Genomic DNA, 21,880 nt, shown 5'->3' on the forward strand with positions numbered 1-21,880 from the left:
ATTAATAAATATTTGGAATCAGTGGTGATTTACTTTTTTAAGCTGAAGATCTGGTTTAATTCTTTGCAAAATTCACTGTATGCCCGCCATATACTGGAAGAAGTAGCCGTGATTTAGGGTCTGGTAGTGTATAGAAAAACTGGAAACAGAATTTTGACAAATGCAAATGTATTCAGGGAATAAAGCTCACATTTTTCTCAATTCTTATATCCCAGTAATCGAATCGAAGTGAATCCTAAATGGGAGTAGTTTTTGCCATCCCCAAATACTCTCGCATAGGATTGTTTGGAGCTAAAGACAATCAAAACCCAGAAGATTTCAGAAAAAACTCTTTACCTTCGCCTCAACTGCCAAAATTTACATTGGAAAAGGAAGAGAGCTATTACCAGAGACACCTTTTTACCTGATACATTTATCTGCATAACAAGGCAACTTTTGTTTTCTAAACATCTTCTCTGCCTTCCTGCGAACTGCCTTCTTCTCCTTCGGTTTCCTTAGTTTAAGATGTTGTATAAGCTTCAGTTACCTGGCAGTCTTTTGCATCTCATATTTTTATGGGGCTGTTTTATGTACAAAATTTATTTTTCTTTTGTTAATCTGTCTTATATCAACTTACTTATTGGGCAGCCAAAGAACCTAGAAGGGAAGAAGGGAAGTTTTTCCTGCCTCTACCACCGCTTGGTTCTTATGAATATGTGGCCAGAGTAAAGAGCTTGAGAACGAGGTTGATGAAGGATGAAGGAATTTTGATTGTTAGAGAAACTTGGAGCCTACAGTTTATTTTGAAACTATTTTTAGTAATGATTTAGTCAGGTTCATTCCTATGAAGGCTTGGAAATGTCTGGTCTATTTTATAGCACAATAAAACCTCATGGTTTCCTGGTTGGTTGGTATTTGTTTAAAGAGAGTGGGTTGCTGGTCCAGACAACATTTGAAAGGTCATAATGAGAGGAAATCTGATGTAAACCTTTTCACCTGTAAAAAGGAGAGGTTACCAAGGAATAATATCAGCCATACCCATGGGGCTTATTGGTTAAAAAAAAACCCATAGTTTTGGTTTATTTAAAGTCTTGTCCATATTAGAGTGGACAAGTGTTAGTCATCCTTCCAAATATGATTACACACCCCATCCCCATAGACAATATTAAAATCTTGAATTTATACGAGGGTTCTTGTTAGTTTTCACAGTTTGCACTTACATTTAATATAGTTACTAAAGCACCAAACCATGCTTGAGAGTTGTCACTGGGAACAGTCCAAACAAAATTGGAGTGAAGACTGATGGTAGGTCAACTGGAACACTGCACTAGGTCCTGGTTGTTTAGCAGGAAATGGATGTTAAATATGCTTGCTTTTGTCTGAATTATCTGACCACATGTTTTTTAAAAAATTTTCTAACTGTACAAACCTACCTTTTGTTTTTCATTAGATTTAGTGGCTTGTTTATTATTTGCAGAGCTGCTGAAAATATTGTGATTTTAAGTTAAGAATGTTGAACAAGGGCATTTAAATGATCTTACCAAATGTGTCTTCTAAAAAAAATGATTTCTCACCAACTTCAAAGAGATGCAAAGAAAAAAAGAATCAGACTAAGATTGCACTATTCATCTAAGCTAAATAATAACTACTTAGTTAAAAAAAACTCTCATAGGTATGTTAAACATTTATTAGCTTCTGTATTACATAAAATCCATGATCTCACTTATTTTTTATTCATTTATTTGTAGGACACCACTATGACCACAAAATAAATGCTAGTTTATAATACCTATTTATAAAGATATAGGGAAGGGTGCACTTGGCTGGCTCAGTCAGTAGAATGTGAGACTCTTGATCACAGGGTTGTAAGTTCAAGCCTCATGTTGGGTGTAAAGATTACTTAAAAAAAAAAAGATGTAGGGAAGACTGTAGATACACCATTAAGGGAAGTGCTATTATTTTTATACAGTAGAAAAGTGTGTGTGTGTGCGTGTGTGTGTGTGTGTGTGTGTGTGGTCTTTATATTGTATCAGGAAAGCTATTTAAATTATGCTTTTTGGGGGGCACCTGGGTGGCTCAGCCAGTTAAGCGTCCAACTTTGGCTCAGGTCATGATCTTGTGGTACATGAGTTTGAGCTCTGCATCGGGCTCTGTGCTGACAGCTCAGAGCCTGGAGCCTGCTTCAGATTCCGTGTCTCCCTCTCTCTCTGCCCCTCTCCTCCTTGCACTCTGTCTCTCTCTCTCTCTCAAAAATAAATAAACATTAAACAAATGACAAAAAATTAAATTATGATTTTTAGCTCAAACTAACAAAAATAATGATGAAACTAAAGGCAAAGCTTTTTCCTGGTTAAACTTTCTAGAATGAAACTTTTCCTAATGTTAACATAAATATTAATTCATTTTTCAATCCACTGCAATCTGCCTTCTGCCCCTACCTTGGCAACTATTCCACATAAGGTTGGCAATGACTTCCTATGGATATTTTCCTGTCTTTGTCTTTTTAAAATGTGGCATTCAACATCTTTTGTCCCTCTTCTTCAAAAAATTGTTTTAATGTTTATATATTTTTTAAAGAGAGAGAGATAGAGCATAAGCAGGGGAAGAGCAGAGAGAGAGGGAGACACAGAAATCCAAGCAGGCTCCAGGCTCTGAGCTGTCAGTACAGAGCCCGACATGGAGCTCAAACTCATGTACTACGAGATCATGACCTGAGCAGAAGTCAGACGCTCAACTGACTGAGCCACCCTGGCTCCCCAGTCCCTCTGCTTTAAATGTCCTATCCTTATTTTAATTAATTAATTAATGAAAATAAGAGAGAGGGAGAGAGGGAGAGAGTGAGCATGGGAGGGGGCAGAGGGTGAGAGGGAGAGAGAGAATCTCAAGCAGGTTCCATGCTCAGCACGGAGGCTGATATAGGGCTCCATCCCACGACCCTGGGATTATGACCTGAGCCAAAATCAAGAGTCAGGCACTCAACTGACTGAGCCATCCAGGTGCTCCCCATCCTTATTTTAGTAAGTAACACTATCCTGCTTGATTATCTTTCTAACTTTGCCAGTTCCTTTTTAGTCATCCTTTTGAGAAATTCTTTTGCTCTCATGTCCCTTATAAGTTGGTATTCCTCAGAGTACAGACACAGAATCTCTTCTCTTCTCACACTGTATACTTCACACTGTGTATTCTCCTGGGGGATAGCCCATTTTCCTCCAGGGCTTCTGCTTCTGCCTATATACCACAGGCTTCCAAACTATTTCTTTCGTCCAGACTGCTCTCTGAGCTTCAGACTCATACATCTAACTGCCAAGGAGGGTCTCCACTTGGATTCAACCTCTTCAGAATGAAATCCATCATCTTTATTTTAATTATTCCTCTAGGACTTCTTATCCTGGTTAATGGCTTCACGATACTGTAGTCACCTAGCTTAGACCTAGGGAAACCTCTCCGCATTCCCCTTTTCTGCCTGTGGAATTGATCAGAAAGTTCTGTGGTTGCTATTTATTCATTCAGTCCTTCCTTTCCAAATTTACTACCATTGCCTTCCAGAACTTTAATTTAGCCTGTTATAATGGTTTCCTAAATTATTTTCTAGATTTGGTCTCACATTCTTCCAAACTATTCTTCATGAAGTTCCAGCACTGAGATTTGAAACGCACAATTAAAATAGGTCTGCAAAAGAAAAAAAAATGATATGTCTGTTCCTTGCTTTAAAACCTTTAATGGTTGCTTCTCACTCACAGAATAAATCCCAGCTCTTTAGGATGGCATATAGGGCTTCCCAGGATTTGGAAGCCCTTCTACCCATCTATCTGGTATCATTTCTCTATGGTCATCCTCCAACCAACCCAAATCGTACCAACCTGGTTATAGAAATGTTCATGCTGCTTCGTGCTTTCATGTCTTTGGACATACTGCTCTCTGTCTGGCATGCTCAGTTTTCTCCTTGTCTACCGAGGGACCCCTATTCAATACAGGAGCTAGCATGTCTTTATCTATGAATTCCTCTCTGTCCCACCACTGTAATTGGTAAGAGCTATATTAGGACATTTCATACTGTGCTGCACTTGTTTACATATTTTCTCCTCTACCAAACTGAGGCCAAGCACTATATCTTATTCATATTTGTATTTTTAGTATCTAGGGCAAGGCCCGGCACATGCTGAATGAATGAATAAACTTTTACAAACATAAATATTTTCTTGTCTTCACTAAGTTTAATGCTATTGCGGATGGAATCGGTTGTTGATGTTTGATTTTTTTTTTTCTGTTTCTCCCTGTTACCACATATGGGCCTTAAATCAAAATCTTTCAGCAGAATGAAATCTAAGATAAAAGGCCCACAAAATTATGACGATAATATGCAGTCATTCCTTTAAACATTAATGTATTAAAATTTTTTTTCAAAATTTTTAGTGTTTATTTTTTGAGAGAGAGAGAGAGAGAGAGCAAGCAGGGGAGGAGCAGAAAGAGAGGGAGACAGAGAACTTGAAGCAGGCTCCAGGTTCTGAGCTGTCAGCACAGAGCCCGACGTGGGGCTCAAACTCACGGACCATGAGATCATGACCTGAGCTGAAGTTGGTTGCTCAATCAACTGAGCCACCCAAGCGCCCCAATGTTTTACGTTTTTTACATTTATAGTACATAATTAGAATGGAACATTAAACCCGGTGTAGCATCTGTCTTCTGATGAAAGAGAGTTGCTAATTTATCTATTTGATTGCATAGTTAGGAAGACAAAGACTTTAGACTTTAGTTGAACAAAATAGCCCTGAGAGAAAGCCTTGAAAATGAGTTAAACAGATGATATATGTAATCTGAGGATATCCTTGGAACAACCCAGAACCGAGGGAATCTCGAAAAGACCCGAGAAGATGGCGAAAAGGTAAAGAACACGGTAGGATGTAAGAAACATAAATTTACTGAGCATCTAGTAATTGTTAGTTATTTTACATATTAATTTAATTGAGTCCATAACAGCGACCCGATGGCAGAGACCCTGTTATCCCCATTTTGTAGGTGAAGTAGGCAATGTGAGACGTTAAGTAACCTCCAACGTCATGCAGCTACAAAGTGGTAACTAGATCTGACGGGCCAGTTTCCTTCCCTCACAGCATGTTGCCGGGACTGTCAAATAAAGTTTCCAGAGCGGCCTGCTGCTGCGTGCAGCTTAGTAACACACACAAAGACACATTATTTGCTCTTAATTGCAATGATCATATGTAGGCGGCTCACTTAGTAGTTAAGAGTAATAGGATTAGAGTTTTATTTCCCATCTCGATGCCCATTTAAGAAAATTTACTAATGAATAGTCTCACATTTGTTGGTGATGCTAATGATTTGGATGAATCGTTTTGAGCTGCAAAACAACAAAAGGACACTTTCAGTAGGTTTAGTGCAGAAAGCATACTTCTGCATTTTTCTTCGGTGTGCCCACTGCCGCCTCCATTTGGAGTCCAGAAACGACTGCTGTCTGGGGTAAAAGGCGGTTTGCTCCTGCTGCTCCTGTATATTGCTTGGCCTGGCAGTTTGTCACTGTCCTGGGCAAAAATCCAGCTTGTGGTAGTGAGGTGGTTTTGTGGCAGAACTCCACAATTAACCACAAGTTCAGTGTCAACGGTAGGCTGCCACCGTAGTGGCTGTGATCCTTCAGATCTGCTGGGATAGCCGGAGCTGAAGAAACTACCGCTTGTCTAAGGAGGGAACAGGAAAACTTGGAAGGGGTTTGCATTGCTGTTTATTGTTCAAGGTTCAGGTTTTAGGCTTAACACACAAAATCCAGGAAGTTTCAGATAAATAGCTATATAATTAATACCTTTATCAGTTTTGTTTTGTTTTTTTTTTTGTAAAAGTATGGTGGGTTTGTGTCATAGATACAACTGTTGCTCTGAAAACTAGAAATAGAGAAAGGGAAATTCTTGAAGTAGTAGAATGTATTCTTTCATAGCAAAAGGCATCCAGGTATCATCACTTGAATTAAAAACAAAAATTCACCCGCGCCATCTTAAACACTTATTTTACTGGAAATTAAACCGAACATAAACATATGTATAATGCTTTCTATAAACCTAGGATAGAAAAGGTTCTTTTACTGAGTCGGTAAAAAATGGAGGTTAAGAAAAACATTTTTCAATAACAATACGGAACATTTTTTGTATTAAATGATATATTAAGAGTTTTGATTTAAATCCATCGACCAATAAAAAACATTCAAGGGCATACAACTAAAAAATCTGATTTATTAATTTTTTAAAAATACAAACATACTTCAAAACATTTTGAGTATTGGGACACCTGGCTGGTCAGTCAGTGCAGCAAGCGACTCTTGGTCTCCAGGACGTGAGTTCAAGCCTGTACAGGTTACTTAAGAAAAATTGTTTTTGGGTCTTAACAAAGAACTCTGCTACTCATGGCATGGAGATTGAGATAAGATTGAATAGGACAGAATTCTTGTGTTTGAAGAGTGTATTGAAGAGGTAGCCATGTAAATAAACACATATGATAACAGACATGGAAACTTTTATATAACAAATAGAAACAATCAAGTCCAATTCCCTATGAGAAACACACCATCTCTCTGGCCTCCTCATTTTTGTTCTTTGTCCCTGCATACCTTACACTCCAGCCACAGGATACTTGAGATTTCCCAAATGCACTACGGTTGTGTTCCTCCAGTTTTGCACTTTCTTGCTTCCTTTGCCCAGATTATATTTCTTCCTACTTTATGTAGGTTACTGCTACTCAACTTTCAATACCAAGCCTAGAAATAAATGTCTTTCTCTGACTGCCCAACAGCATTATTCCCTACCCAATATTCCCACTCCAGTCTGGGTTAGGCGTCTCTCTGAACTCCCATAGTACACTGAGCTTACTTACTTCTACATCACAGTGCCTATTACACTGAACTCTAGTAGTCTTTTTACTTTTCTTAGCTTGCACTCTGAACCCTTAAAGGGAGGAACTATACCTGTCATCACTGGGTCCTTGTCAGCTAGCACAATGCCCAGCACAATGCCAGGCACTTAATAAATGTTGAATGAATGAATGCATTCAATAAGGGAGAGGGATTAAATGTACATAGGAGAACTGAGGAAGTAAAAGTAGTGAGGGAATTAAATATAAAGATGAAAGAGACAAGGCAAGGGGAGGGGAGTGAGATAAGAAGATAGCTAGGCAGATAGAGTCTGGGGAGACCACTGGAACTGGTAGAGGAGAAACAGGTCGTGAAAAGAAGAGGAGACAACCATACAGTGGGGAGACTCTGGAAAAGAATGATTCTCTTCTTCTTTAATAGTTCTGAATCACTGTTCTCGACCGTTTCTATCACATATTCTCTTGTGCTCCGTCACAGTATGTGCATAGACATAAAGCTACAGCTTGAGGAAACTTCTAAAGAATTTTATAATTTTTATCTAGCAGAGTGCTCTGCATAGAGTGGTCTTGTTGAGATGAACTAAAACTAAAGAGTGAGTCAAAGGGAGGTCCAGACCTGGGAATGTCAGCTGGAAGGAAAATGGGTTTTGGTAACACACGTAGACAATAGAGTCGCCATTGCACATTGAACACAGGGATCCTTTCTGTACCAGAGAAAAGCCAGTCTATTTGATTTTCAAATGTATATTTGTAAATGCTAATTCTTTCATTCTTTCAAAATCTTTTAAGGTTTTCAGGTATCTTAAGGAATGGCTCTAGTTTTAGGAATTTGAAATCTCAAACTGGTTAATTTACTGGCTATTCTTACAAGTTTCTTTGATATTTAAAATTAGTCAGACTGTTTTATATCATGATCTCTGAGAAAGTCGCGCTGTTTTTATTACTGAATTCAGAAAAAATGCATTTTAGAAAGAGCACTCAGTTCTAAGCATTTTCCCAAATCAAATTCAAATCCATTTTTCTAAAGCTGATCCATTTATTTTGAGAGAGAGAGAAAGGGAAGGAGAGAATCTGGTGCAGGCTCTACACTGTTAACGTGGAGCCTGAACCGTAGGATCATGACCTGAGCCAAAATCGAGAGTCAGACACCCAACTGACTAAACCACTCAAGCGTCCCCAAATCCATTTTTTGTGGTATATTTTTTAGAGGTTGGAAATCTTTCTGGGGTGCCTGGGTGGCTCAGTCAGTTGAGTGCCCAACTCCTGATTTTGGCTCCGGTCATGATCTTGCAGTTCTCAAGTTTGAGCCCTGTGTTGGACTCCCTGCAATATCAGTGTGAGCCTGCTTAGGATTCTCTCTCCCTCCCTCTTTGCCCCTCCCACATGCTCTGTCTCTCTCAAAATAAATATACTTAAAAAAAAAAAAGAAAATTTCTCCCTTCCTCCTTTTCCTTCCTTTCTCCCTCCCTCCCTTCTTTACTTTCTCACTTCCTTCCTTCCCTTCCTCCCTTCCTTTTTTTGCCCAAGGGTTCTAAAGAGGGGTTTCAGGTCAGAAAATAGGTGTCAGAACTGCTTGGTTGGTGTTGACAGGTTCCAGGGGATACCTCCACTACAGTAAAAGCATTCTGCTTTTATTTGCATACTATTTCTTTTTTTTAAAGTTTTGTTTAAATTCCAGTTAATTAACATACAGTGTAATATTACTTTCAGGTGTACAATGTAGTGATTCGTTACTTCCATACAACAGCCGGTGCTCATCACAATAAGTGCATTCCTTCATACCCATCGTCTATTTAACCCATCTCCCCCTGCCAGCTCCCCCCCAACCCCGCCACAGCTCCCCGCTGGTAACCGTCAGTTTGTTTGCATAATATTTTTTCTTTTTAATGTATTTTTTAATGTTTATATTTATTTTTTTGAGAGACAGAGGGAGAGAGGGAGCAGGGAAGGGGCAGAGAGAGAGAGGGAGAGAGAGAATCCCACGCAGGATCCACATTGTCAGTATAGAGCCCAAAGCGGGGCTCAATCTCACCAACTGTGAAATCATGACCTGAGCTGAAACCAAGAGTTGGACGCTTAACCGACTGAGCCACCTAGACACCCCATAATATTTCTTTTGAAAAACATTTTAAAACCCCTGGTTGAGAGGCAACAATGCAGAATGGGAACAGTACTAAAAAGCTCTTAAAGAACTGGCAACCAATCATTTCCCGCTTTTCAACTGCTATTAGCAAATCTTTAAAGGCTGCTCCATAATCATTGTGAGGAGTCACTGACCATGGGACAGTGATAATGACTGGACCCAGTCTTATTCCTCATCCGACCTCTTTACTACCCCTTCCTACTTACATTCCGTGAGAATTATTATAAGAGTCACCAATAGATGTAGCTACTAAGATTCATTAAAAAATATTTAATTTTAGAAGGGAATTTCTGGAAACACTGCCCTAGAAATGGATTTTCTTTACATCTGGATTTTAAAGTTAGAAAATAATCCTACCTTCTTAAAAAAGGTTGAAAGCACAAGTTATAAGGCCAGGTAGTTGCACTTTATCAGAAGATAGGACAGATGGGGAGGAGGAGCTGAGACCTAACAGGAGGCTCAATTGTTATTTTGCTTCTCTGAAGATGAAGGTTAAGGAGAGAACAAGGTAATTCATAGAGAAGGCAATTTCCAGTGCAGCAATGGTGAGCACCAGGGGTCCCAGATGAAGAGGTAGTGTTCTAATCGCTGGGCTGAGCCCAGTGATGGGACATACATTCAATATGGGAGAGAGATTAAATGGTATACGGGAGAATTGAGGAAGTAAAAGTCGTGCTGCCTATAAGGTTAGACAAGTGGGTAAGCAACAGCATCTAGAAGGTCTGTCAAGGGGGATACTTAGCCACTAGAATAGTGGACTAGTGTTTAGGAACCGAGTTTTTGGCTCTGAGATTGGAAAGACCTAAACAGGGTTTTAGCTTTCCCATAGTTAATTGGAGGCACTATCAACTTACTGGTGTCGGTACCTAAAATGGAGAACGAAATTCTCATCCTACAAACTGGGGAACCTGGGAAAACTGGGTGTCTGGAACTTGAGAGCAAGGACCCCATTTAGAATAGAGGAATACATATGGGGTTGCATTGCACCAGGACAGCTGGGGAGCTGGGTGGTAAGCACTAGGATCCCATGTCGTAGGATCATCAAACTGGGAGAATGATTCTGGTGGAGGAGATCATGGGGTCTAGATGTGAGCACAGGCAAAGTTAGGTAAAATAAGGGTGGGGTAGAGTACTGAGAAAAGTCAAAGGTATGTTGTGACGTTGACTTTAGGTCTTTTTTTTTCTTTTTTTCACAACAGATAACGGTCATACATTCCTGAACCTAAAGACAAGAGCTAAGTAATTCTATTGGTTGTTTATATCTGGCAAAAGAATAATTAAATAATCTGAACTCTAAGAAATGTGCCTTACTAATAATCTTTGACATGGACTGTAAACAGAGAAGGGAGTTGCTATAAACATAGCAAGCTCATTCTTTTTGTGCATAATTTTAGTTAAGTAAACTGATGGTCTTTGGTTACGTCCTTACATTTTATTTTAGAATCCTGTCAGGTGCTGGGTTGGTGTTTAGAGGTATGCAGGCCAAATATAGGTTATTGAAAGACTTGGGCTGTCAGCCTTATAAAGACTTGGGTAGACAGCTGAAAAAAGGTGAAAGAACTGGAAACTATGAAGAGTATTTTGAATTTTATTTGCCAGATAATAGTTCTTTGATACAAAGCCTTTTATTTTGATCTGTCAACACTGAGAGTTTGCTTTAGTTTGATGGTACAAATAATTTAAAGGTTGCTCTTGGCAATCTGGAACATGGATCCTAACGATGCCTATATATTTTTGTCATACGGATATTAAAATTTTGAGACTGGAAGGGACTTTTTTGTTTGTTTGTTTGTTTGTTTTAAAGAGTGGGGGAGGGGCAGAAAGAGGGAGACACAGAATCTGAAGCAGGCTCCAGGCTCCGAGCTGTCAGCCCAGAGACCAACGACGCAGGGCTAGAATCCACGAACCGTGAGATCATGACCTGAGCTGAAGTCTGGGGCTCAACTGACTGAGCCACCCAGGCGCCCCAAGACCGGAAGGAACTTGTGAAAGGTCTTCAAAATGAACTTTTGGCAATTTTACAATTGAGAAGAATGAGGACTGGACTGGAAATGTTATGTGACTTGCTTACTGCCAGGGCATGAATGGCTGGGCCAGGATTACAAACTATGAAAAGGATTTCTAGGCCATTAATATTTCCACGCCTATCCCACCTCAGATTACTACCCAAGGTTTTAAAACAACATCTTTAATCTGAATTTGTTCTAATTTTCAAATCGGTTTATTATTTCTTACGAGAATTTATAATGGGCATTTCAGGGATGCCATTGGTAGCTTTGCCATGCTCTTCTGTAAAAGCTCAAATGCATCCACTCAGTTTCCTACTTTGGTAGTGATGAGTTCTGTGCATATCATTTAAAAAAGGTATTTGTTGCGCTGTGTTGTGAGGATACTTAAAAACAAAAATTTCCATTGTGATGGTGGAAAAAAGAGACACCATGGATTTTGGTCTTTTAAGGAAAGCATTTGAGTAATCGATTTGAAAACTCTATTAAATATTTCTTCTTTTGTTCAAGAGACAGAAATGGAAAGGGAAATTCTGGTCTTTTTTTCCTCTGGGTCAAATGCTTGTGCTAATTTCTCGGGATTTTTGCTATGTATGTGAACTATGGCCATATACGAAAATGGTCTGTTTTAGGTCATGGCTGTGGGCAGAGATTAATTGGTGAAAAATGGGCCTGTTTGTGGGATTTACCACACAGTAAGGTTTCTCATCTCCCTGGAAAAATGTGGAATTAGCTCTTTGAGAAATGCAGGCCTGTCATGAGGTTGAAGGGAGAGTTTCGGCGGAGGGAAACACAGTTCACTCTCCAAGGCAGTTATGATTGGTTAGATTCCAGAGCAGTCCCTTTGGTACAGCAAAGTTCTTGTCACTTTCAAGTCAGTGTTTCCATGTTGCTAGTTTCACCAGTAATTCACAGATAGCATCTTATTTGGCTTCTTTTGTGGCCAACCGATCCAAACTGGGCACTGGTCTTGGAGAGGACTCCGAATCCTCCCATCCCTCCTCTCTAGAACACGCCGTTACAGAGAAAAAGGCTCCAGTGTGGAAAAAGCTGTGTGACAGCAGATTTTCTACGCTTGTTTAGGGAGATTCAGATATGAACTAATGAGTATGTATGGCAAGGGTAGGAAGCGGAGGACGGGACGTTAGTTCCTTGCCCGTGAAGACGGTTCTTGAGGAAGACAAGCTCAATAGTATCTACTCAGATGGATGCTCTGGGGGAGCACTCCAAGTGCACGCTCCTTCCTAAGACCACCGTGAATATTCCGGGCCTACTGAGTGGTTCAAGATTCCACGTTGCTGTTGAGGGCAGACCCAGCCACACGGTCAGGGATCCTTCACCATGCCCCTGGCGGTGGCTGGACCTTACCCGGTGGCACAGTTCGGGCAGTCCAAGGGGCCCACCCTGAACCTGGATGAGGTGAGAGGCGGGTCCGGCTCCCCCCAACCCCTCACAACTCGGTTTCCCAAGTAGGCACTGCCCTTGGGGACCGCAAACGCCCTCTTTCCCCCAAACCCCAGTGGTGACCTGTCGGAGCCTGGGTGCGTGTCTGTGACTTAGCCCCAAAGGGAACCCGCGCGCCTGGGGTCCCAGGATAGCGGGCTTGCCCCCTCCCACCCGGAGAAGACCCCGCCCGCCTCTGCCAGCCCGGGTCGGTTTCCGGGTGGCCCCGGCCGCGCTCTCCCGGGTCCCGGCGCGCTCAGTCCGCGGGATCCCCGGCTCGCGTCCGCGACAGCGACTGGACGGGGCGCGGGCGCGCGCGAGCGGCGGGCGGGGCGCGCGCCGGCCCGGGGCAGGCACGGGGGAGGAGCGCCAGCCCGCCCGCCGCCGCTCGCGCGCCCAACGGACCAGGCTGGGGCCGGGAGGTAACTGTTGCAGCCCGCGGGAGCTGGGAGGCGACGCCGAGTCTCCAGTCCCGAGCGGTGCCCGAGGGACGCGGAGGGGGCGGCCGCAGCGGTCCCGGGAGCAGCCCCTTCCGCCCCTCTCCTCCGCCAGCATGTCGCGGACCCCGCCGCTCCAACGCCCGCGCGGCGGGGACCCCGGGCCGCGGCGGCGGGCGCAACCCTGACGCGCTGCCGAGCCGGGGGGGCGCCCGGAGCGCGGGGCCGGGGGTGCTGAGGGAGCGCGAGCGGCCGCCGCGGTCCGAGAGGGGCGTGCCGAGCCCCGCGGCCAGCCCGGGTCCCGGCCATGAGGAGGGACGAGCGAGACGCCAAAGCCATGCGGTGCCCGCAGGCGCCGGACGGGGCCGGCCCGCCCCCCGAGAGTCTGAGGAACGGCTACGTGAAGAGCTGCGTGAGCCCCCTGCGGCAGGACCCTCCGCGTGGCTTCTTCTTCCACCTCTGCCGCTTCTGCAACGTGGAGCTGCTGCTGCCGCCGCCGGCCTCCCCCCAGCAGCCGCGCCGCGGCTCCCCCTCCGCCCGGGCGCGCCTCTCGCTGGGCGCCCTGGCCGCCTTTGTCCTCGCCCTGCTGCTCGGCTCGGGGCCCGGGAGCTGGGCTGCCGGGGCCGCCCGGCTGCGGACCGTGCTGAGCGTGTGCTCGCACAGCCTCAGCCCCCTGTTCAGCATCGCCTGTGCCTTCTTCTTCCTCACCTGCTTCCTGACCCGGAGCAAGCGGGGCCCCGGGCCGGGCCGGAGCGGCGGCGGCGGCGGCGGCGCCTGGTGGCTGCTGGCGCTGCCAGCCTGCTGTTACCTGGGGGACTTCTTGGCGTGGCAGGCGTGGACTTGGGCTTGGGGGCCCCCCGCCGCGGCCCAGCACACGCCCCCCGCGGTGGCGGGCAGGTTGTTCTCGGCGCTGAGCTGCGTGGGCTTGCTGACGCTCGCGCACCCGGCCGGGCTCCGGCACGGCATCCTGGTGCTGCTCTTCTCCAGCTTCGTCTGGTGGGTCTCCTTCACCGGGCTCGGGTCGCTGCCCGCCGCCCTCAGGCCGCTGCTCGCCTGCCTGGTCGGGGACGCCGGCTGCCTGCTGGCCCTGGGCTTGGATCACTTCTTCCAGATCAGGGAAGCCCCTCATCACCCTCGCTTGGCCAGTACCGCCGAGGACAAAGTGCCTGTGATCAGACCCCGCAGGAGGTCCAGCTGCGTGTCGTTCGGAGAAACTTCGGCCGGTTACTCCGGCAGTTCCAAGATGTTCAGGAGACCTTCGTTGCCTTGCATTTCCCGCGAACAGGTATGGTACCAGAAAGCACGGCTTGGGAAGGAAGCGAGTGCGGTTTTATCGCTTCGATTCCCAACTTGAATTAGCGTTCTCGAAAGCACGTTAGCTTCCAGGGTTTGCGGGGTGGGGGTGGGGGTGGGGGGGTCAGGTTTGTTCTGGAAAGAAATGCTAAATTACAGGAAGCTTTGTAAACGTGCAGAAGTACCTTTTATCTTGGAATGGAAATGAAATCGCAGACTGATCGTATTGCAACTTTTAAAGACTTTGTTCTCAGAGTTCTCAGAGGAATGAGGTGAGTTATTTGCGGTTTAATAGATCGACGACTCGCCACTTTGGCACACACTGAGTTATGTCTTTTTGGTGCTGTTTGTTGCTGGTATAATGATGGTATCTCTCCAATGATCACATATAGCAATTAGATTGAATACACGTGTGTGTGTGGGTGTGTGTGGGCGCGCGCGCGTGTGTGTGTATAAATTTTAATCAGTGCGGTTTCATTCTTGATAATCGAGAGGACGAATTCGAGATCCTGTAATGAACAGGGATGAGCTGTGGAACTGAGGCTTGTTAGTGTAGATGAAAAGATTGTTGGGAATAATTTTTAAGGGATTCTTCCCCACCTCTCCCAGTTTCAGTAGTATAGGCCATCATAATCTTTTACAGGCTAACTCCTGTCCATGGGTATTTGTTGCATAATTAGGAGAGTGTTGTAACAATTTAACCTTTAAACTTAGTAATGTCTGGAAAGATGCCAGAAGTATTTCCATTTCCCCCCCCTCTAGGTTTACATGGTTTTTTGTTTGTTTGTTTGTTTTGTTTTTTTAAAGGAATTGAAATCACCCTCAGGGAAAAGTTGCTCTTTATGTAGTTTGGAGAAATCTTGTCCTATGTCACCAAGAAATCAGCAAATATAGTTGCTATTCATTGAACATTTGCTAGGTGCAAAATATTACATATATTTTCTCAAATCCTCACAAAAGCTCTGTATGGTGGATGACAACCTCAATTTAGAGATGAGTAAATTGAGGCTTATAGAAGTTACCCAACTACTTCCCACATCCAGTAAGTGGCGGTGCTGGGACTTGAACCTACACGTTTCAGTTTTCAGTGCTGTTTTCTAAGCAGCTAGAAAGAGGAGTGTAGAGGTTTTAAGTAGGAGAGTAGGAGTCTACACCATTGGTTTTCAGGCTTTTTGACCAGTGCTATGTTTTACACTGGGACCCAGTGTATTTGAAACAGAAGTTTCTTGTTCTTACTACGTCCGATGCTCTCTTTTTAATAGTCTTCAAGCTACCACATTGATTTTATGTTTAACACTGATCTGAAAGGTTCCAATGAGACCACACTTTGCTTTCTTGAAAAGCGTTCTCTCAGAGGCCGCTTTTGTGGTCTGTACTTACTGGGCCACATGCTAGAAAGAATTGTTCAAAAAGTGTTATTGTTTTCTAAGTTTACAGCCAGCGATGTACACAAAAGTAAAAGCCTTTTGTTTTCTAAGTTTACAGCCAGCGATGCTGTCTAGACAATGCTTAGAAAGATGTGTGTCAGGAGAAACACTGTTGGGAGAAAAGCTGCAGAGCAAAGTCATTTCGGCTCTTTTCACAGGCTGGAATGGCAGTTGGCTTGACTATACGTGAATAGGTTGCATTTTTTCATACCAGAAAAGTGTTTTAGCAGGCTCATCACGTTTGTAAACAATTTTCCTGTACTTAACAGTATTGCACTGTAATGTATTTTAATTGTAATCTGTTGGTATAGCCAGTTATGGCTGTTTTCTTGTAAATTGAAGATCTCTGGTCATCTTAATCCTAGTCTGGTCCTCTTTTACCAACAGTAACCTTTTTCAGCCTTCAGCTAGGTGCAGTGGTGTTGTTATTGCTAGGTTGCTTCCTTTACTATTTGTATTAGAGGAAAACACAATTTCACTTTTAAAAAGGGCATATTTTCTTATTTCAGAAAACCCGTATTCACATGAGTAGAAACCATTTTTGGGGTCTTCAATATATGATGTTAGCTCAAGGGTTTATACGTGGCTATTTAACATTCAGTGTCATAAAGTAGTACTATTTTGGCATTACTACAAATTACTAGATATTTTTAACTTCGCAAAGATTATAATTAACATTCATTTTTACTTATGCTAAATTCCTGAAGTCTAACAGTGGGTCTGTGGCTTTTGTTTGCATGTTTATTAGGTTAAAGAAGTTAAGGAGAAATTAGCACTTTCACGGAACTAAAAGACCAAGAGATTTTTCTGATTTTCAAAGTGGTGAACTTTGTATGTGACAATTGTGAAGTCGCCTTTTTGTTTCAGAAAGTGAAGGAAGGCAAAAAAGATTTTGAGTAGAACTTGATACAGGGGGAAATGTCCTGAATTCATAGGCAGAGAGTCAAGGGTTAAGTCGTGGCTCTACTGTGTGATCTTGGACAAGTGAGTGAGTGAGTCTCAGTATCCTGTCAAGTTAGGGGATCCCAGTAGATTAATTCTATAGTACCGTTCAGTTCTAGAATCCATTTCTTTTAGTAAGGTATAAATAAAAGTATAACTAAAACGTCACAAATTAGTAGTTCTTGAAGTTTTACTTAAATGTTGAATGTTGATACTAATAAGCTATGTTTTCTAATTGGAAAAGATGAACAGATATTCTACTTTTTGAATAGAGCACTTTAAAAAAGTGTATGTGGATTCATTTTTGGATTGATAACAAAATTATACTTTGATTTCTTCAAGAACTTAAATGTTTTTATGAACATCTTTGAAAAACAATTGAAAACTCATATAAATGCTTTTAATTGTGTCAGAGTTTATTTAAAATAATTTTTAACTTTTGGGATATTAGGTACGATGTTGAAAATTAATGGCATATGTTTGCAAGACACTTGATTTTCGTAATTAGACTGGTAGTACTTGATGTAAATGCTGTGTATGTGTCATTTCTTAGCTAAGGGTTTTTGTTGTTTTTAGCAAAGCATTTAGAGATTTAAAGTTTAAATCTAGTTACTGCTGACTGTGTCCTCTCTTGGGTTAATGGAAAGAAGCACTCGGTTTGTGGTGCATTTGCCAGCAGTCAGCTGAAACTAATAGGAAGCTAAAAGAAAAAAAAAATCAGTTGTCTACATAGAGGCATTGACCAGAGCATAACAAACTACACATCTATGCCATTTTAATTGTTTATTCTACAATGTAGTTTTCAGCTTCTCAACCAGATGATTTGGTGTGTGATAGACTAGCTAAATAGGAGGTTTTGAAAGGTGTAAGTTACTGTGTGAGATATTTTTCTATACCTAAAATGCTAAGTGCTTTCTAAATGGTTAGGTAAATATTTAAAAATTCTGTGGCCTTAAAGCCCATAAATATTATTTAAAGTGTTAATTTTATATGAAAGAGATATACACATGTAGTAGGTAGGCCTTTAAAAAAGACTTTAAAGTTTAAGTGATTATTTACCCCCTTAAGGAATTTGCAAGGCAAACCCCACTATGAATTTCTTTACTCATACTGTAGTATTTGTGAAATTTACTTTATGGTTTTAATGAGTGAGCATTTTATTCTCATTTCATGTTAATATTTTTGTAGTAAAATATCAACCTATGTAATGATTTTATGCTCTATTTTGTAAATATGTCCTCTGCCATAAGAATTATCTTTCAAAAATCACAGATTTAATCAAATCACTCACTCTTAAAAATCTTAGACTTTTTTATTGTTCATAGGATAGAGTTCATGCTCTTGACCCTTGCCTACAAAGTCCTTTATAATCTGCCTTTTGTTTGTTTTGTTTTTTAAAAAGCCACGTGGGACTTACTGAACGAACACCCCTTCCTCACATCCATCCTTGGCGCTAGCTGTTTGAGGACTGCTTATTGTTATTGACTTGTGGACTTTCTTGTTCTGCTTCTATCATTCACACTGGTTAAAATTTCCTTTAAGGAACAGATAGGATTAAGAATCTTTAGAAAGTACAGTGATACTCCCATCCACGTACTAACCAGGCCCGACCCTGCTTAGCTTCCGAGATCAGACGAGATCGGGCGCGTTCAGGGTGGTATGGCCGTAGACTAGTGATACTCAAATTAATGTATAAGCAGAGGACAAAGCTCCATTATAGCAGAGATGGCCATGTATAAAAATAAATCACGCGAAGCAGTCATGACCTGAGATAGAATATTTTCATTATATCGTATGAAATAATAACATCTCCATAGTTTATGTTTTTCCACACTGAGTGAAAGGTAAATAGGGTCAACCATGAGTAAACCCGTATGAAGTTTGTTTTCATTGTCCTCTGACTTTTTATCCTCCTCAGGCAGGCCCTTCTTATTCTCCTTCCTTATTCCCAATTACTGTGTCAGCCCATTTCCCTAGCACATTTTACTTCTTTCCTATACCCCTAGCCAAAACAAGAACAGACTATACTTGCTGAACAAGTTTATTTGAACATGAGTATATTTGTATAGCTATAGAAGATAGAAGAGATTTAGAATTTATCTAATTGAAATATCATTTTTTTCAAGTTTATTTTGAGAGTATGAGCCTGCACAAGAGTGGGGGAGGGGCAGAGAGAGAGGGAGAGTGAGAATCCCAAGCAGGCTTCGTGCTGTCAGTGCTGACCCTGATTCCAGGCAAAATCTCACCAACTGTGAGCCCAAATCAAGAGTCAGACACTTAACTGACTGAGCCACCCACGTAACCCTGAAATATCATTTTATAGAAAGGAAAGAAATTCAACTCCAGGGAGATAATATCGTCTCCAGGTTATGCTGTGAAATATTGGGACACAAGGACTTGAGTCTAGGTCTGGACTGCTAATCCCTCTATATTTTCCATAAAGAGTGCCTGAATGCATAGTTTTGCCAGCTGTCTCCAATTATGTGATAAAAGACGTCCTTGGTTAAAAGAGGTGGGTGGGGTGGGGAGTGGTGGGAGAGAGATAGGAGTGAGAGATAGCAAAGCCTCTGTGTTGACCTTGAAGACACACTTGATACCTGATGTGGTTGTTTCAGGGTGACTTGTAGGATGCAGCTGGTCTCAAACTCAGGTGCCTTCAGAGGCCAGCCACATAATGCATTTATGTTACATGTTGAGAAAGGAGGGGAGGGTGAGAAGAATGGTAGTGAACTGACTATTGCCTACTTTGCCTGAGGGCTCTCAGTTTAAACAAAACAAACTGAACTCCTATGTTAGCCAAGCAAAACTTTAAGAGAGCTGAGTTCTGTCTGAGTCTTTCTGACAGTTTGTAACATTGTTCACCTTATTATATACAAGTTGATCTGTGTTTGTTTAAGTGATTGTTGGAAGCTTGTTCCTAAAACTTGGGCACAGGAGTGTGTTTCCCGCTGTCTTTTTCTTTTGCAACCTAGAATTTTCCCTCCAATATTGATACCTAGCAGGTATCTTTATCTTTATAAGATAAAGATCTTTATCCCTCCTCCATCCCTTAGAGGACATTGACTACTTGTTCCCTAGATTTCAGACAACTTGCATCCAGGGTTTCTTACATTTATTTACTCAGCACTTAAATTTGTAAATGAGAAATGCCATACGTGAAAGACTATACATATGTATATTTTGGTATGGTTTAAAGAAGAAAATAAAACAAACAAAAGTCATGTACTCACCCCTCATTTTCTTCGAAGTTCCCTGTGTAACCTATTTTGTATCTCCTTTTCCCTGCCTCAGAGGCAACACATGTATTCTCATATATATACATATACACATATACACATATGTATATATAGATACACACACACACACACACACACACACACACACACACAGTATTAATTCCCTTACTTAGCTTTACTATTATAATCCCCATGAATGTATTCCTAAGTAAATAATATGTTGTATTGCCTACATCTGAACTTTAAGTAAATAGAATCATGCTGTATGAATTCTTCTATAACTTTTTTTTTTATAACTTTTTTTTTCTGATGATTTCTGAGATGCATCCACGTTGATTTGGATAGTTGTAGTTAATTTTTGAGTGCTTTATAGTATTTTAATATCATATGGGCATAGTAAAATTTACTTATCCATTCCACTGTTTGTGGACCCTTGGGTAGTTTTCAGTTTTTGCTATTATATACAATGCTGCTATGAAAATTCTTATAAACGTCTTCTGGTGCATATGTGCATCTAGAGGAAGAATTGCTAAGTTGCAAGATAGGCTCCTATTCAATTTTACTAGGCAGAATAATGGAACCCTGAACATGTGCCTGTTCTAACTCCTGGAATTTGTGAATTTGTTACTTTATGTGGCAAAGGGGACTTTGCAGGTGAGATTAAGTTAAGGGCCTTGAAATGGGAAGATCAGCCAGGATTGTCTGAGTGGTTCCATGGAATTGCAAGGGTCCTTAAAAAAGTGGAAGAGGGAGGCAGAAGAGATCACAATGACCGAAGAGATGTGACAGTGGCTGTACGGTTGGAGTAATACAGGGTGAGGAAGACTCGCTTAATCCACCTTTGGCTTTGAAATAGGAGAAGGTCAGCAGTCAAGGAGAGCAGGCAGCCTCTCAAAGCTGGAAAAGACAAGGAAATGGACTTTTCCTTAGAGTTCCCTGAATGAAATGAAGCCCTGCCAACACCTTGATTTTAGCTCAGTCAGACCAGCCTGACCCATAGAGCTGTGAGATAATAAATTTGTGTTGTTTTATACCATTGAGGTTTTAGTTGTTACAGGAATGTATTACTTTGCAACAGTTTGTATAGGTTGCTGAAACAAAGTACCGCAAGCTGGGTGGCTTGAGCCACAAATCCATTGTTTCAGTTCTGGAGCCTAGAAATCCAAGATCAAGGTTGGTTCCTTTGCAAGAGCTCAGAGGGAGAGGCTGCCTCGCAGCTTCTGGTGGCTTGCTGGCATTGTTAGGCAGTTTTGGGATTGTAGATGCATCCCCCCTATCTTGACCTTCATCTTTCACATGGCACTTTCTCTGTGTTGCTTCATTTTCTCTCTGTGCCTGTCTTTGTGTCCCAATTTCCCCTTTTTGTAAGGAACCCAGTCATACATGATTAGGGCCTAACCCTAAGGACCTATGTGCAGACCTTATTTCCAAATAAAGTCACCTTATGAGATACTGAGGGTTAGGATTTCAACTTTTTTGGGAGAACACAGTTCAACCCATACAGGTGGCGGTAGAAAACTAAGACACTGTGGCAAGTTGAATTGTTTTTCAAAATGGGTATACCCTTTATACTTTTGCTAGAATTCCCTGAAACCAATGACTCCTATTTATTGACTTTATTTTTGTTAGTTTAGAGGGTGTGAAGTGGTATTTCTGTGAGATTTTAATTTGTATTTTCCTAATTACTAATAAGGCCGAGTACTTTTTATATTTATGGACTACATTTTTAAAAATTATTTTTGTTTTTTGTTTTTTTAATGTTTATTTATTTTTGAGAAAGAGAGAGAGACAGAGCACGAGTGGGGGAAGGGGCAGAGAGAGAGGGAGACACAGAACCTGAAGTAGGCTCCAGGCTCTGAACTGCCAGCACAGAGCCCAACACAGGGCTCGAACCCATGAACTGTGAGATCATGACCTCAGCCGAAGTCAGATGCTTAATTAACCCAGAGCCACCCAGGCACCCGTGGACTACATTTCTTATTCAGGGCTTACCTGTTTATATCTTTTGCTCTTTTATTTTGCTGGTTTATTTTTTCTTAATAAATCATGAGTTCTTTATGTATTCTGGACATAGGACATTAATCCCTTATTAATTGTTTGACTT

The 21,880-nt window shown here is 41.9% G+C and overlaps 1 protein-coding gene across 1 annotated transcript in view; it reads left to right on the plus strand.

Annotated features, from left to right (window-relative positions):
• The first annotated feature begins 13,091 nt into the window (after positions 1 to 13,091).
• Positions 13,092 to 21,880, plus strand: part of PDE3B (phosphodiesterase 3B) — a 170,876-nt gene continuing 162,087 nt past the window's right edge. Inside the window, exon 1 of the mRNA XM_047070666.1 lies at positions 13,092 to 14,163. Coding sequence (XP_046926622.1) covers positions 13,186 to 14,163 — 978 coding nt within the window. The 5' untranslated portion in view covers positions 13,092 to 13,185. The remainder of the gene's footprint in view (positions 14,164 to 21,880) is intronic.

The sequence above is a fragment of the Lynx rufus genome, unplaced genomic scaffold (genome assembly GCF_022079265.1).
Source record: "Lynx rufus isolate CCGP_SWC_20201006 ecotype Redwood Valley unplaced genomic scaffold, mLynRuf1.p SCAF_9, whole genome shotgun sequence".
In the NCBI taxonomy this organism is placed as follows: Eukaryota; Metazoa; Chordata; class Mammalia; order Carnivora; family Felidae; genus Lynx; species Lynx rufus.